Here is an 18,015-nt window from a genome sequence, read left to right on the forward strand (position 1 = left end):
AAACTTAAATACCAAAAGGTCCTTCACCTTTACAGTCATTCTTCCAGGTGGGGCCAAAAGGTGATACCCCTGTATGTTTGTTTTGACCTCTGCAAAGCTTACAACAGTGTGTGAAAACAGAGCACTGGCTCCAGTTTATTTCAAATTTAGTAAAATTGATCTTTGCTTTCAAAGTGCTCAGCTTTGTACATAAATCCTAGAATGAACTCTTACCCTTAGAATGCATCAGAATGCTCTCCTTCTGTTTGAAAATGCTAAGTGAATTTTGAAAGTCAAAAAGGTCAGTTCACAGCCCCAGAAGGGTAAAATCCTACTGCTCCTAAAGCCCTGCTGTGAAAGGTATTAAAATGAGAGCTCCACAGAGACAGGTTAAAAAAAAAAAATTAAATTTGGTGCTTAGTTTTCAAAGTTTAGGTATAGCAAAGTACAGAGGAAGTAAAAAAAAAAAAAAAATAGGCCAGGAGCCCAAAGAACTTATCTATCTGCAGTGATAGAGCAGATGGAACAAGTCCACAACAAAGACCACCAGAGTTATTTACTGACACAATCCTGAAGTGTGAGCACTCAAAATACAGAAAGACACAGGGCCACAGAGTTCATGTACATTCACACAACAGAACTGAGCTTGGATATCACACTGATATTCATATTCCTGCAGTGAAAAGCAAGCTGATGAATCACCCAGACTATTGTGGAGGTGGGTGGAGGCCAACATATCAAAACATGAACAGATTAGATGGAAAGGTGTTAGCTTAGCAGCCCTTAAGACTTCAAAACCCTGGTGGGAACATGCCCAGACAATAACTGAACAGAGGGCACTGCAAAGCTTTGAGTTTCATAACCACCTCTCATTTTGCTTTTCAATTAAAATCACAGAATAATTGGGGTTGGAAGGGACTTCTAAAGGTCACCCAGTCTAAGCCCCCTCCAGTCAGCAGGGACACCCCCAACTGGATCAGGATGCTCAAAGCCTCCTCAATCCTTGAATATCTCCAGGGATGAGGCCTCAACCATCTCCCTGGGCAACCTGCTCCATTTTACCACCAATTACTTGTATTCTTAAAGGGTAAACACTATGGAAAACATGTTGCTAGTAAGAGACAGCCTGAAACCAACATATTAGGACTAGATGGTCTGCTCCTAGGTACACCATAAAGTGAGTTGCAAATCAGCCCTAGTTCAGAATTAGTGGGTAAATAGCACTTTAATTCAATTTTTAGTTCAGTTTGGAATAGTGAGTATCTGGGAAAAGAGAGAAATAAAAGGTTAAAATGGGAGCTTAATAATAGCAGGCTATTAAAGAAAAAAAAAAGTTAGAGATGTTGCACAGATTTGGAATCAGAGGAGGCACTGTGGAGCAGATGCAAACACAAACACACCCAGACCAACTTTGAGCTCAACTCACATACAGAATGCCCAAAAATCTCACAGACAGACAGACTGCCCAAAAATCTCAGACTGAACAAAAACCTCACACAGACAGAACAAAATCTCTCACAGACAGAACAAAATCACAGAATAGGTTGGGTAGGGAGGGACCTCAAAGCTCATCCAGTTCCAACCCCCTGCATGGGCAGGGACACCTCCCAACATCCCAGGGTGCTCCAAGCCCCATCCAACCTGACCTGAGACACTGCCAGGGATGGGGCAGCCGCAGCTCCCTTGGGCAACCCGTTCCAGCATCACCACCCTCAAATTAAAGAATTTCTTCCTAACGTCCAACCTCAATCTCCCCTCTTCAAGTTTTAACCCATTTCCCTTGTCCTCTCACTACCCCCACATGCCCAAAGCCCTCCCCCAGCTTTCCTGCAGGCAGACTTCACCTGTTTGATCTTGTTACGGGAGTTGGTGATGCGCTCCGTGATGCTCTGGTAGGTGCGGATGGCGGTGGTGAGCTCGGTGTAGTGCTGGACAATGAGCTCATCCAAATCCCGGTCACATTTCTCATAAGCTTCTTCCAGGCGACCTTTTTCAGTCTCTCTGTCCTCAACATCATCACTGGTGGATAAGGTCCTAAGGAGAAAAAGATTGAAAAAAGAAAAAAGTGGGTATTTTGAAGTTATCTGACAGGCGGCCTAAATTATGCAGCACTAGCAGCCCCTCTAACTAGCCTGTACTAGTCTATCCCCTCTAACTAGTCTGTACTAGTTATCCCCTTTAACTAGTCTGTACTAGTTATCCCCTCTAGTCTTCAGTGGGTGAAGTTCTGAAGTTTATTTCTGGTAAACGTGCCTGCCTGGTGTTGAGTAGAGCACAAGGTACTTGAAGGAAATAAAGAGCCATAAATACTGTGGTTTATTGCTTCTGCAGATTTCAGATGCTTTGGAGCTTTTTTTACTACACTACTGGATTTTTGAAAAGGGAACATTATCTGTTAGTTCTATTTCCAGGGAGTCATTAATATGGCACAGTGGAAGATGTGAAATATATCTTGATTTATTACTTAAGAACTATAAAGAATAGATTCTACTTGAGGCTCAGGGACCAGTGCAACTATTTGTTAAAATCATTGCAGTTTCTGCTACTTACCTGCCAAAAGTACACTAGGGATATCACAAGCATGTATAGAAACCCTTCAGAACCTTCCTCATGCCTTCCAGCAGTCAATTGTTTTCACTCACAGAATCATCCCAGAATCACTTCCAAAAGCAGGATGCTCTGCCTCAGTTTCCCCAGGTGATTCAATCCCTCTCTGCCTCAATTTCACTGCCTTTTGTCTGGAGTTGAAGTTTCCACAGGGAAGCAAAGGACAAACTCTGAAGTGGTAACAACCTTCAAAGTACCAAAAGAAGGCCAAGTTGGTATCTGTGGTGCCACCTGCTCTCCTGTGCTGAAGAACACAGAGCTGGGCTTAGCCAGAGCTGTGTCAAACAGAGAGCAAAAAGAATAATGAAAAAACTTCCTTAGAGAGGGTTTTCCTTTGTTTCCCTTTTTTTTTGGAGGATTTTGGAGGTTTGGCTAAGTAGTTCAATGCCAGTAGCAAATCACTTGATTCTATAAAAGCCTGGTCACATCTCTGATCAGAGAGAATCCAAATCATTTTCCTTAGAAGCTTCATCTTCTCCCTTCCAGCAGGGACACCTCCTCAAGTGGTCATTCCTCAAGAGAGAAACCTTGAAGCACCCAGAGAAGGGTGAGAAACATCAAATCCCTATATATGAATTCTTATTCCTACCTATATTGGCTAATTTCAAAAGATTAAAGAAATACTTGACTTTAAAGCTTTGGAACTTAAAGACTTTATGATCCTTTTAAACATAAGACTGAAGTCATTGTCTTACCACATTGCCCTAAGGTATTATTTTAATCATTGTTCTAGATCCAATTTAAGACCTATTAATAAGTAAGTTGCTAGCACTCAATTACCCTTTGTGTAACAGTTATTCACTTTTGTATTTTATAGTTAAAGTGCCTTATTGTTTTGGTACCCTAATACCCTGATGCTCTAATACATCAATATTCTAACATTTGGGTAGTTCAGTTTGTGTCTTTTAGCCCAATTTTAAGATCTTTTTAGTATTTACAATCAATCTTGCTTTTGTGCATACACATCTCATATGGAATCACAGAATCATCACCAGAATTGTTTGGGTTGGAAGGAACCTTTCAAGATCATCTAATCCAACCCCCTGACATCTTCAACTTAATTCAAGTTGCTCAGAGTCCCTTCAGGCCTGACCTTGAACATGCACCAACAGAGCAAAAAAGTGTCATGGGTCCTACATCCCCTCCTCCCCCATTATTTAACCTCTGAGTAAAATATTTCAGTCTCATTTTTACTTTTTAAAAATATTCCAGCATCATTTTTACTTTTTAAAAATCCTTTAAGTTTGAATTCACAAGGGAACTGCTGAAAATTAATTTTAAAAATGGCATAGGAGACAAAAGTTTCTTGGTATTACTCCAGATTTCTGAAATCTACTCAAGAATCAATGTTATCTTCTCTCTCTCTGTCTCTCCACCTCCCTCCATCCTCTCTTGAGACCCATCCTGCCACTAGATCCAGAAGAACAGATCTGGAATGACTCAAGAGAAAGCAATATCCAGAAGACTTTATGTCTTACAGTAGAGGTAGAACTCAAAGTTGGCTTCTGATTTAAAAATCATCCTTAATTTTCCTCTTCCTTTACCCTTGGAAAGGTGGCTATGGTCCATACAGCTTTGTTTTAAATGAGAAATACAGGCATTGAAAATAGTAGGCAAGAGTTATAGTTGATGACCTCCACACTGGTACATCACAACCTTGAGAACCAGTAGGGATGAATCCTCTCTGACAATTTCTGAATCATTTGAAGCAACTTCTGATGGAAAATAAGTTAAATTAATGACTTGAAAAGAAAAAAAGAAAACAAAATCACTGCATAAGAACCATTTTGGATCATATGCTTGAACATCATGCACCAGTCAACTTCCAAAGAAATCTGAAACAGCTACAAGTCTTTAAAAATACAAACAAGAGAGCATGAACACATGGAGAGTATTTCTTTAAAATCACACAACTTCTGAACTGAGGCACCATCTTAAGATATTATACACCCTTCACTGAAAAGAGTATAAAAATAGTAAAACAGAACAGGAAAATAGTAAAGCAATGAGAACAGTCATTGTTTCCAACCAAGAACACTGCAAAGCTGTACCACCAGGAGCAAGAGAAGTTCTTGAGTTTTTGCTGGACTTCTTAACCTGTTCATGTGGAAAAGGTCAAATAGTTGAAAGGACACAAAAAGCCCCAAACTATTGCTGAACACTGCTGCTACCAGAAAGGCTTTCACCTCAGAGTTTTTGGAACAATGAGGTCCAGTCAAACTAAAACCAGTATCTCCACTGTATCTCCTGCTGCCAAATAAGAAAATATCTTTTTTTTTGTCATCTTCTACAGAAATATGTGAGAAGGTGACAACTGCTTGCACATCATTGAAAAAAAGCAAAGGAGAGAAAGCTATTTCCTTATGGTTTAAGAATATTTGCAGTGATAACAGTGACACCAGAAAGGTTCATGCTACAGATTTTTTAGAGTTCTTCAGCATCATTGGAAAAGTAGTAGGAACTCAAGGGTAGAAGCTGTTTACAGATCAATGTAAACAAGGAACTCAGACATCCAAGAGATGCTCCCCCTCTCTCAAAAAGTCAAGGCCTACCCAAAACTCCCAGTTCACTGCTCTTTCTTCCCTTCAAAGAAAAACAACAGCCTGTACCACCTAGTCAAGGACTCCACCTTTAAAAAGAAAATAAAAAAGCCATTTCATAGCAGACCAGGATCCCAGAAAGAGCAAAGAAAAGTCAAGTGAGCAAGGAAATCTCTCCAACCACATGGAGCACGTGCACACTTGTCCTACTCGACCACCAAGGAGGAATTCAAGCCAAAATATATCCCACAACACCCTAAAAGATGACAATGTTCAAGTGATGTGTGATTATTTTATACAGCAAAGACCCTCTTGCTTTTGTTATGCCTCAGATCACAGTGAGTGACACTCACACCTTCCTCCCAAATACCAAGAGCTGGACATTTTACAGGAGAATACAGTTGGATTTCTCCTGCAAAAAGACCACGTGGAGATGAGAAACTCCCTTCACATTCCACTCATAACACAACTTCTTCCAATGCACAAAAATTTCTTTCTAAAATTTCATCTTCCATGCTTCATGGTAGCTAAAGAAACAAGAATCTTTCCCATATATAAGTGTCTTCAATCATGTTTTCTTTTCCCAGAAAAAAGATACTTTACTTAATTTGTACACTATGCAAAGCACTTTATCATGCAAAAAGGACCTGAAAAGTGCAAAAAGTCATTAGAAAGAAGCCTGGAATTAAGAAATCTGGGTTACAGCCTCTGCTTGACCACAGGCCTCTAAAGCACCCTACCATTGCAGCCTCCATCCTGACATAGAGCCTGAGCTACACACAGCTCTAAGCTACTACAGATTCCTTGTAAACATCTATAAGGAATTTCAGTGGAACAGACTGAGCAGGAAGATTCTTGTCCTTGTGGCTTCATTTTTTATTTCCTCATCTGGGAAATCCACAGCACTGGTTCCTCAAACAAGGCAGCTGCAATTACAGCCCCCAAAGTACTACTGAAACACTCCAGCACTGTTAGTGCAGGTCATAGAAACACCTCAAAGTGATGTATGGAGAATGCTAGGAAAAAAAAAAAAAAAGCTAAGTATAAACAGTTAATGCAACAATATGAAATCCACAGTGCTTGTGAGACACAGTGAGGTTTGGGTTGATGCTGTAAAAGATGAAGAGAAACCACTTGCAAGGATGTGCTTGGCAGTCAAACTTCCTCCATTAAGAGCTCTTTGCAGATGAATATGCTTCCTTTGTGAGGAACTGCTTATTTTTGTTAGAAGGATCTTCTCCAGCATGGTTACAGCAGCCAGGAACGTGGATCCTTTTTAGGGATTGACAGATTGTTGGGAGTTTCAAGCTGAACAATATTGCTTGTCTCAGTAGTTAATGAAAACATTGATTCTCTCTAACCTGCCTTATGGATTGCACAAGAATAGTGGATTGCTGCAGATCAGGTAGGAGCAGAACCTCTGTGGCAGGCTAGGAAAGGTTTTAGTTTTAATTCAGCAAAATTCAATTTTTCAATTCTTGATTTGCCAAAGCTGTTTGAGCTTCTGCTTGAATCCATCTGCAATGCAAGGAGTTTGTTAGAAAGGCTTAAAGATCTTTTTCTCCAAGGCTAAGACTCCACCACTGGAGTGTCAAAGGACACTACAATCCAGCAACTTCCTGCCTAATTTAGGCTTCCAAGCAACTTCCAGTCAAATCCATAATTCTTTAAGCAGATTCAAACTGTTCTGCCCACTTTTTTCTGTCCATGTAACTGAGTTGAACTTGACCTCTGCAGGAAAACCATTTTTCACTAAAACTCACTAGAAAGTCACCCAGGCAAAACACAAATGTTGATGATGCCTGAGAGAGAGCTCACAACTAGACCTGGACCTTAGAAACCACAAAACATATTGAAAGAAGGACAAATCTAAAACAGCTGGAAATTCAAAGCCTTTATGAGATACCCCAAGGTTATTCCTACTGAAATGACCTAACCTCTAAATTAAAGGTATCCCAGAAAGAAATTCTTTCTAATCTCCAACCTAAACCTCCCCTGGCACAACTTGAGACCCTGCCCTCTTGTCTTGCTGAGAGTTGCCTGGGAAAAGAGCCCACCCCCCCCCTGGCTCCAACCTCCTTTCAGGGAGTTGCAGAGAGTGATGAGGTCTCCCCTGAGCCTCCTCTTCTCCAGCCTCAACACCCCCAGCTCCCTCAGCCTCTCCTCATAGGGTTTGTGCTCAAGTCCCTTCACCAGCCTGGTTGCCCTTCTTTGGACCTGCTCCAGCACCTCAATCTCCTTCCTGAGCTGAGGGGCCCAGAACTGGACACAGGACTCAAGCTGTGGCCTCACCAGGGCTGAGCACAGGGGCAGAATCCCTTCCCTGGACCTGCTGGCCACGCTCTTCCTGAGCCAGCCCAGGATGCCATTGGCCTTCTTGGCTACCTGGGCACACTGCTGGCTCCTGTTCAGCTTCCTGTCGATCCAGACTCCCAGGTCCCCTTCTGCCACTCTGTGCCCAGCCTGGAGCTCCCCATGGGGTTGTTGTGGCCAAAGTGCAGGACCCGGCCCTTGGAATGTTGAACCTCATCCCATTGGGATCAGCCCAACTCTCCAGTCTGTCCAGGTCCCTCTGCAGAGCCCTCCTGCCTTCCAGCTGATCCACACTTCCCCCCAGCTTAGTGTCATCTGCAAATTTGCTGATGATGGACTCAATCCCCTCATCTAAATCATCAATGAAGATATTGAACAGAACTGGGCCCAACACTGATCCCTGGGGGACACCACTAGTGACCGGCTGCCAACTGGATTCAGCCCCGTTCAGCACCACTCTCTGGGCCTGGCCCTCCAGCCAGTTCCTAACCCAGCACAGGGTGCTCCTGTCTGATCCATGGCTGAGAGTTTTTCAGGAGGATGCTGTGGGAGACGGTGTCAAACGCTTTGCTGAAGTCCAGGTAGACCACAAATGTGATGATGTTCTCAAAAATATCATACTTGTATTTGGTTCAGAAAAATTTACCTGTATTTATGGCTTTATAGTCTGTTCTAGCTTCAAACATGAAGGCAACTGCTTACTGAGGGTAAATAAGGGATAAATAGTTCTACACAACAAAAAATTGAAGCCTAATTTTTTTTACCATGAGTTGGCTTTAAATACACCTAGATTATTCCTTAACAAGTTTAAATCACAACCCAGGACTAAATGGAGAACACTAATATCACAGACTGCTTTTTGATTTATTTTACCAGCAAGTTTAAGAAATATAAAGTAGAGTTTTTAGGACTTGTTTATTTCCAGTCATAACAGGAGCCTGGTTTAATGGCTGGAGAACAGAAGTGCATTTATGCTGCTTCTTACAATCATGTAATGAAGAACCACTTCAAGAAAAGCAAACCCATTCTGTACTGGATGGAAACAACAACCTAGAAATAAAAGGAACTGAAGCTGTTTTAAGTCAAAATGTCAGATTAAACCTTTTCTCAGATAACAATGTACATTTTTGTCCACTGTGGCTGCACCATTAATTTCTGCAACATATTTAAAAGCAATACAAGCACTCACAATTGCTTACAAGCCATCATGTATCAACCAGCTAAGCCCTCACTCTACCTATTTAAACCAAAACTAAATCACCACCTGGTCTGGCGTCCAATAATCCATTACTATGTATTTCATCCTTCAAAAACACTGTATTAAATCCCAGAGGTCCAGCAGTATCTGTAACTACACAAAGGAGAAATCTCACTTTGAATCTGAAACATTACCTTGTACACCTGAATTTCCTACCTCAGGGCCTTGGTACAGGAGCCACTGCTTTTTTTTTTTTCCCTGCACAGAATAAAGCCAAGCAAGGAATACTTAATATTCTTGGGATTATATATGTTCCTGCTAACATTGCAGAAAAGTAAGCCAAGGGCATCTTTGCTTGTTTCAGTTCTATTAAAATGTGTGGCAAGGAATAAGAAAAGTCAACACACTGTTTGGCAAATAGAAAGCATCCAAATTGTCTGGGAGAGGAACTTTGCAGAAAGAACTCTGAAGGAGGAATTGCAAAACAGGACAGGATAATGAAATAATAATAAATATACATCAGCTTTCTCCAGCACCCTGAAAAACCAAAGCATCCAAAACATATGATAAACAAAAGGAATGTCAATTTAGAGACCAAAAAAATGCAAGTTATGAACTCAGTGGGGATCTCCAGGAGGGTTTGTTGATCAGCTCACTTGTTTTTTTTCATTCTCATTTTTCTAAATGAGAATCCACCTCCCCTATAAGGCACCTGTAATTTCTACTTGGCAGCTGGATGGCTGCATGTGTCTGTCTCATTAGCAGGAGCTCAATAGGATTAGAATAATTCCAACTGGATGTTAGGCTGCTAAGAGACATTTTTATGCTACAGTAAAACAAATTCATTGAGCCAAATCTCGTTGACTTTTGATTTCACTTAGTTAAAAATGCAGATTAAAGAAATGCTAAATGCTTAATTCACTGGAGTCACTTCCACATACAGAAGAGAGGGGAGAGGAGGAAATTCAGACACAATCCTGACTTGTTTTTATCACAGGATGTACAACACATTTCATAGAAGAAAACAAAACAAAACAAAACCTTGGTATTGCCCCTTAGGGCTGTGAAGTTACACTGGAATTAGATTAATAAAAGAAGTCCATTGGGACTACTCAATTCAGTAGAGTTGGAATTGTAGATCACAAGCATTTATCATCTCCACTTTCAAGCATCCAACTAAAAAAAACTATTACAGGAAAGGAAATTACAGGTGGAAAGACTTATCCAAGAGTCCCAAAGCACTGACATTCTGCAAGGTGCCTGGAGTCTCAACCTGCTGGCTGGTACAGTTCAAATCAAAGACAGGAATATCTAATTTCCAAGGGTAAACACTTTTAAAAATGTATTCACATTCATTAAATATAACTGTCATCTCTACTTGGCTGTGGCTTTCCAGAAAAGTCAATCAACTCCAGAAGAATTCTCCTTCCTCAGCATCACAGATAAAGGAATGAAGTGTCCCAGACATGCTGACACAATAAGGAGCCAAAAATATGTTTAAATCTCCCCTCACCTGGGGCTTTACAGCAGTTCTGTAGTCATGAGAAAAATAAAGAATAATCCAAAAGATCAGGAAGCAAGATTTCTAACCTCTGGATGCTTACCTGGACAGGCTGGATCAATACACCAAGGGGAACTGTATGATATTCAACAAGGCCAAGGTCCTGCCCTTGGGTCTCAAAAAGCCCCTGCAATGCTACAGGCTTGGGAAAGAGTGGCTGGAAAGCTGCCTGGTGACAAAGGACCTGAGGGTGCTCGTTGCCAATGAGCTGAACATGAGCCTGCATGTTCCCAGGTGGAAAGAAGGCCACCAGCATCCTGGCTTGGACCAGCACTGGTGTGGCCAGCAGGAGCAGGGCAGGAATTGTCCCCTTGTGTTGTGCACTGGGGAGGCTGCACCTGGAATCCTGGGGTCATTTCTGGGGACCTCATGATAAAAAAGACATTGAGGGGATGGGGAGTGTCCAGAGAAGGGAATGGGGCTGGGGAACAGAAATTAAGCACAGATCCTAAGAGGAGAGGCTGAGGGAGCTGGGGGTGTTCAGCCTAAAGAAGAGGAGGCTCAGGGGAGACCTCATCACTCTCTCCAACTCCCTGAAAGGAGGTTGGAGCCAGGGGGGGTTGGTCTCTTTTCCCAGGCAACTCTCAGCAAGACAAGAGGGCAGGGTCTCAAGTTGTGCCAGGGGAGGTTTAGGTTGGAGATTAGAAAGAATTTCTTTCTGGAGAGGGTGATCAGGCATTGGAATGGGCTGCCCAGGGAAGTAGTGGATTCTCCATGTCTGGAGATATTTCAAAAGAGCCTGGATGTGGCGCTGAGTGCCATGGGCTGGGAACTGCAGTGGGAGTGGATCAAGGGTTGGACTTGATGATCTCTGAGGTCCCTTCCAACCCAGCCAATTCTATCATTCCATGATTCTGTGAATGGGCTGGAGCACAAATGTGACTGGGAGAAGCTGAGGGAACTGGGATGTTCAGTCTGGAAAAAAAGGAGGCTGAGGGGAGAGCTTCTCCCACTCTAGAACTCCCTGGAAAGAGGCTGGAGCCAGGGAGGGGGGTCAGTCAAGCAATAGAACAAGGGGAAACAGCCTCTAAAGCTCAGAAGTTTAGACTGGAAATCAAGAATAATTTCTCCCCTGAAGGGGTTTTCAGGCCCTGGCACAGGCTCTGCTCAAGGCAGTGGTGGAGTCCCCATCCCTGGAGAGATTTCAAAGCTGTGGAGATGTGGTGCTGTGGAATGTGGTTTAGTGAGACCTGGCAGTGCTGGGTTAACACTTGGACTTGATGATCTTAAGGGTCTTTTCCAACCTAAATGTTTCTATGATACCCAAGGTAGTATTTTAAAGCAGGTGCAAAACCTACTTGAGTTTTTAAAACTTTTTTCTCTGCACAGAGCTCAATCCCAGCCTTTCCCTCTGAGCTGCTCCTCACATAAAGGAGCTTTGAGAAATTCACCCAATGTCTCATTTTCATAATGCAGAAGATATTACTGACCATAGCTACTATACAACAGAGTAAATACATCCAGTGCTTTGAAAATGCAACACATTAAATGGGAATACAGGAAACTTGCCTTTAAGAATCAATATAAATAATTGATTAAGCAATCTGGTCCCAGCAACAACTAACAGCAGCAGACTCCATACAGTATAGAAGATATTTTCACTCTACAGATTTAGTGTTGGCTATTTCTTTGTGTTTTGACAAAGAAATGTTTTATAGCCCTATCCAAGATCCTCAGGACTGCAGAACTACCACACAGTATCACTGTGAATTTACTCCTACAGTTTGATGCATTGATGTGGGAAGGAAAAGGAGAAAAAGAACAACAATAACAACAAAAAAGGGGGTGAACTCTTTCCAGCATTCAAACAACACAAGAAAAACAACAGGCAGATGATGTAAAAAGGACAGAAAACAAGTCATAATCTCTTCACAAGGTAATACATTTCTTTCGTTGTTGGGAACTGAGAGAACATGATGTTTACTAAGCTATTCAACAGCAGCAGAAAAACAAACACCATTGTACTCCACATCCTGTGGCACAACAGGTAACTACAGGAGGGCAGAAATGCTCTACAGAGATGATCAGCTGCAAAAGTAGGAAGCAATTCACCTCCTCTCCTATGCTATTTTTGAGCCTCAAATGCACTCCAGCCCCAAAACCATATTTAACATCACAGCTCCCAGCATCATAGAAAACACCCCACACAGATTTAACCTTCATCTGTGTTACACAGCTTATCTGCACCAACAAACTACTACAAAATAAGCTTTGATGGGAATGAAACACACGAGTGATTTCTTTGCTGGGTTCCCCTCTCAACAAGCTCAGTGCCAAGAGGGGCAGTTACTAAGAAACGCTGTTTCTGGGCTATTCTGCAAGTTTCAGCAGGAAAATCCTCTGGAAAAGTCAGGAACAGGCAGCCCTGCAGGCTAGAGATTCCTGCTGCTGAAGCACAACTTCATGTCTGTGTGTGAACAAAATTCTCAGTCCTCCTGAAACCCCAGATGGAAATATTTGGGTGCCTAAAGAAGGGATGCAGGAATGAAGGACTCTGCTCCATCTGCACCTTCAAATTAATTTTCCTTCCTGCTCCATCCTTCCATCATACCTCAGCCTGAAGCACCAGAAAAAGCAACCCTGCTTCATTTTTATTCCAATAACAAACACAGGTCAGGCAAATCCATGGATTTCTCAGCTCCAAATGCCCAGCCCAATGTATTTGGTTTGCAGTGAGCTGAATGCCCTTATCCCACACACAAGCTCTTGACCTTCTGAACCTGAATTCAGGGTGTGATCCACACCACTCCTGATTCATCTCACACCCTGCCACTCCATTTCCTTCACTGCTGCTTTTTCTACCAAATTCTGTCTTGAGCTGTTCCTCACCCCTGCCAGATTTCACATTATGACAAAAGGAAGTCACCAACTTGTCAAACTTTTTTCAGTTTTCAGGCTACTCATCTACAGGCACCAACATCAAAACTGCAGCTCCATCAGGACTCAGATTTGAGACCCAGCAAGAGTTTCAGTTTACCCTGAGAAGCCTCATTCTTGCCCACACAGCTTCTATGAACAAGGTTTAGGCTGCTCTCCAGAAGAGAGAAGTAATCTTCTTTTGCCAGCCCACTCTTAAGCTTCCTACCTGCCCAACTAAATGCCAAGAAAATTAGATTAGGTGTCACTTTTAAGACAAAACTGTTAATGAATAATAAAGGTTTCATTTCTGCAGATTTTCTGATGCCTCCAGCTAGGCTGGGTGGATAACTGCCTGCTGATTTTACCTATGCTACAGTCAGCCCTGCTAAGTATGATTACTGCTAAGCAATGGATAGTAAACAGAGTCTTAATTACCAATTTCTTGGCAAAAGAATTTGTTTCACAGAACACTGTAGTAACAGTATGTGGGCACTATGCTTCTATGAATTTTTTATTAAACAAAAGTGAGAGATCCTGTCTGTAAAATGCAAATTACACATTGTAGAAAACTAATGCTAAGTTAGCAATGAGACAGTTCTTGCAAGGAGCTGTGGGCTCATTTCACAGGAGAAGAAAATTCAGTCCTTGCTGGTTTTGACCACTGGTGTTCAGTACCTGTAGAGACTTTCTCTGCTCCAAAATATCACAGCAGACATGTGCAAATATTTGTGGTTATAGAGAGCACTATGTGATGCCCAGGTGCAGCTTGGAAACCCAGGAAGAACCTGCTGTGACTTCTGGATCAGGTTTCTTTAAGCATGCAAGTCACTTCCCTTCACTCAAGTGTCACTTATTCAAATGAAAACAGTCATTAAAAAGTGAGAAATGCCAACAAAAAAAAAAAAAAAAGGCAAGCTGATCAAATTTAAATATTTCTAATGTGATCAGGAAAATGAGCATTTTAGAAGAGTCATTGAACTGAGTGCTGAATTCACTGGGGGGATCAAAGCTTCAATTTGAAGAGCAATCCACAGTAAACTTTCTGCCACCTGTTTCTACCTTGCTCTGCACCACATCAGATGCCTCCTTCATCCTTCCAGTCCCTTGCTTTCAAACACCTTTGAAGCTTCAACAATACAGACACCTTGAGCTATCAACTGCACAGAACACAGCTCAGTCTGGTGAGCATTAAGGATCCATTTGGAACTGTGGCCAACTCGAGAGACTCACTTATGTTGTAACCTTTTTTCCTGTAAAAAACAACACTAGAAATCTGCTCAACAGAAGAAGCTTTCTAAGTACATACTGCAGCCTTGGGGAAAATCCAAAGTTTAGGAGTTACACTATGATCTATCCCTGCTAAAGAAACTGGGTGAGGTTTTCCATGTTTTACAGTTGGGGTAACAGTTCAAGAATAATTCTCTTTGTCTCTGAAGTCTGCAGAGGTGCTGGATAGGTACTTCACAATGTATCATGTACACTTGCATCACCAGACACTGAAATTAATAGTGAAGGCAGCAATATTATCAAAATGCTTTTATTTCCTCTCCATTTTACACCATACCAAGGACTAAACCACTAGCCAGGATACAACAAACCTCTGTAAGGTACAGAAAAAGAAAGAAAAGCAAGGCTTTAGCCAACACAATCTTTTGACCACCAAAGGATCTGTGTAAACAAAAAAAAAAGCAGTCGCTGGAAGCAACAAATAATCATTTAAGCAGAGCAGTTTGAATGCCTAGAAATATCAGGCTCCCCCCTGCAGGAAATGGCTGCAACATACCGAGGAAACTTCAGTATTAAAATAAGAAATCCATTAGAAACTTGTTACTTTTCGAGGCACCTCTTGCCCATGAGTGTGGCCACACACGGATCACAGGATTTGCTTTCTCATTTGGGTTTAAACTGTTGTGATTATTACTGGAGCTTTATAGTGCCGGCCCCACAGTGCCCCATTGAGAGCTCTTTGTAGCAGGAAATGTAACAGACAAGAAGCTCCAAGAGCTGAATAAAAGAGAAAGGGTCAGGATGCGAGGGAAAGGGAACAAAATAAGCATGATGAGAGGAGGGAGCATCTGCCCACAGCTCGTTTGTCCAGCAGAAGCAACCACAACCAGTTACTCAGACACCATCAGGGTGCAAATGATGAGAGGAATTGCAGCAGTGAGTTTGAAGTGCAAGTTGTTGGGAGGAGCAAGTGTTAACTGCATCTTCCATGCATCTGTGAAGTCAAGTGCTCTGCAAAAAAAAAAGAAATTACTGTCATGATAAAATGGGCTTCTGTGTTAGCATCTTTTCCACCTCAGATGGCTGTAGATGGAATGATAGGCAAATGGGTCTGATCCTGATAATATCAAGGACTGGGCCCTGTGCTGAAAACATCAAGCAACACCCAAGATCAAACATGCCCTTAGGAAATGTTTAGTAGAGACACCTTATTAGTATTTAATCCTCTGAGTTATTCTGAAGAAAATGCAGAAGGAAGCAAGTAATAAAACCTGGTCCTATCTGAAAATTAGGTTCTGAATGGGTATGAGTTTTTTTTATTTTCCTGAGCCTGATTTTTAGGAGTGTAGAAACAAATTCTGTATAAGAAAGGAGCCTGTCTAGAGTATCTCAGTAGCTTTTTTTTCCTCTTGATTTCTGTGCCAGCCTGGGAGACCTTACAAGTAGCTGTGTTTCAACAGGGCACATTGCAAAAGTTTTGTAAAGCACCTTGGGACAAAAGCAACTGTGCTTGAGCTCACTGTCTGCACTGCTCTACAAAATTCCAGACATTCATTAAACTAAATGGACTTATTTGAATTTTATAATTGAAAACTCTTGTCTGAAAGACAAATCCCAAATGGGGTGATCTACAGCTTCCAGCACTGTTTAACCTCAAACATGTAATATGATAAAACATGTTTTCAAACCTCTGAAAAAGTTGGTTCTTTATGAAACAAAGCCACCAAGAAGAAAAAAAAAACTCCAAAAGGTATTTAACAATTTAACTCAGTGGCAATATATTGAATGTTTTCTCATTTTCACAGGTTAGCTGCTTTTTCCCATGGAATTCAGGACTTGAAGAAATGAATCAAAATGTTCATCAGACAAACTCTTCTCTCCATGGAGACAATGAGGTGTCAGGAGGAAGTTGGTCAAAAACTGCACTGTACAAATGAACAGGGATGGGAAATGCAATCACTAAACTGACTACAAAATTATGAAGGCTTTTTCCCCTCGAAGTGAAATCCTGGGGCCAGCATGCTCCATCCTCATCAAGAGAAATACAGGTTCCTCAGCCTCCAGGGAACTAAATCTCAAACTAAGAAATAACTCTCTCCTTCACTACACAGAACATCAGAGCTGAGTCTCTCCAAATGCTGTTAAATACACAAAGGAAACACAGCATTATAAAACATTTTACTCCTCTGCTTACATTCCATTAATCTTTAATGTTGCTTACACAGTTGGTTAGAGCATTTTCAACAGAAGTTGATGATCTTTCTATCAGTGAGAACTTGCAGATATATCCATGATTGCTGCATTGGAAAGGCAGAGCAGCCTACAGACATCCAAAATATCAGGGAATTTTGCTAAATTAACCAACCCCTAACCAAATTCCACCACACTGATACAAATGATGCAGGGATAGCTAATGAGCAGGTGTTTTCTGGAGCAAAGATTAAGCTGAAGTCATTTCAAATGATGACTTCTCAACAAAAGTCACTCTCCTTCAGACGTCTCCAACAGCAGTACAGGAAAATGAAAAGAAAAACCCTCACACAGGCAAAAACCAGCTGCACACCCTCTTCTATCTTGGAAAAGGGATGCAGAGAGCAGACAAACTCATGAGATGTCAGTCACATTGCCAGGAGCAAGCTGAGCAACTCAGGTACTGTGTGAGAACCTGCCCAGAACACCACAGGTTATCAATTCTCTTCCTTTTTGTGGCATTAACTTCAGCCCCAAAAAGCTGACTCAGCTTTTACATGAATTACTGCATTCCCAGGAGAAAACTGAAGTCCTAAGGATGAATACTTCCAAATCTGTAAAAGCAGAGGCTCGACAATGCAACTCAGACCTGTCACATGGATGACTTAAAAATTAAAAGTATTCAAGGGGACACTCTCCACCCTGTCTGTGAGCCCATCCTTGATTTCACACATCAGAAGAAGAGCAGCACTGCATGAATTAGCAGGAGGCTTTGGAAATGTCTTCGTTAACCTGAAGGTTTCAGTACTGAACTGGAATGAAGAGCTGTTGGAGGCCATGTCATAGACTAACAGAATCATTTAGGTTGGAAAAGACCCTTAGTGTCATCAAGTCCAACTGTTAACCCAGCACTGCCAAGTACACCACTTAATCATGTCCCTCAGCACTGCACCTACATGGCTTTTAAATCCCTAGCAGGGATGGTGAGTTCACCACAGCCCTGAGCACCCTGAGCCTGGGCCTGTAAACTCTTCAGTGGAAGAAATGGTTCCTGATGTTCAATTTGAACCTATCCTGGCAAAACTTCAGGCAGTTTCCTCTTGTCATGTCTCGTTTCACTCCAGCTTCCTTCCAGAGAGCAGTACAGAATGAGAAGGTCTCCCCTCAGCCTCCTTTTCTCCAGGCTATAAATACCCAGACCCTTGTGCTCCAGACCCTTCTCCAGCTCCACTTCCCTTCTCTGGACACACTTCAGCCCCTCAATGTCCTTCTTGTTGTGAAGGGTCCAAAACTGACACCAGGATTTGAGGGGAATGTCAGAGTTGAAACCACAGCAGTTGTAATCACTTTTGAACCAAACTGACTACTTCTGTTTCCTAGTTTTGGACAGGCAGGCTCAACTCCAGCTCTGCACACTTAATTGCTTAAACCTAAAATAAGAGCTAGGGGGGTTGCACTGGGGCATCTCCAGAGCTCCCTTCCCACCCCTGACATTCTATGATTCTATGTCTATCAAGCCACAAGCCAGTACTTGCCAAATC

The 18,015-nt window shown here is 42.0% G+C and overlaps 1 protein-coding gene across 1 annotated transcript in view; it reads right to left on the reverse strand.

Moving 5' to 3' along the window:
- EXOC4 (exocyst complex component 4) overlaps nt 1-18,015 on the reverse strand; it is a 445,477-nt gene that overhangs the window by 421,097 nt on the left and 6,365 nt on the right. The window contains exon 2 of the mRNA XM_030457542.1: nt 1,824-2,013. Coding sequence (XP_030313402.1) covers nt 1,824-2,013 — 190 coding nt within the window. The remainder of the gene's footprint in view (nt 1-1,823; nt 2,014-18,015) is intronic.

This window comes from Calypte anna, chromosome 1, assembly GCF_003957555.1.
Source record: "Calypte anna isolate BGI_N300 chromosome 1, bCalAnn1_v1.p, whole genome shotgun sequence".
Classification (NCBI taxonomy): Eukaryota; Metazoa; Chordata; class Aves; order Apodiformes; family Trochilidae; genus Calypte; species Calypte anna.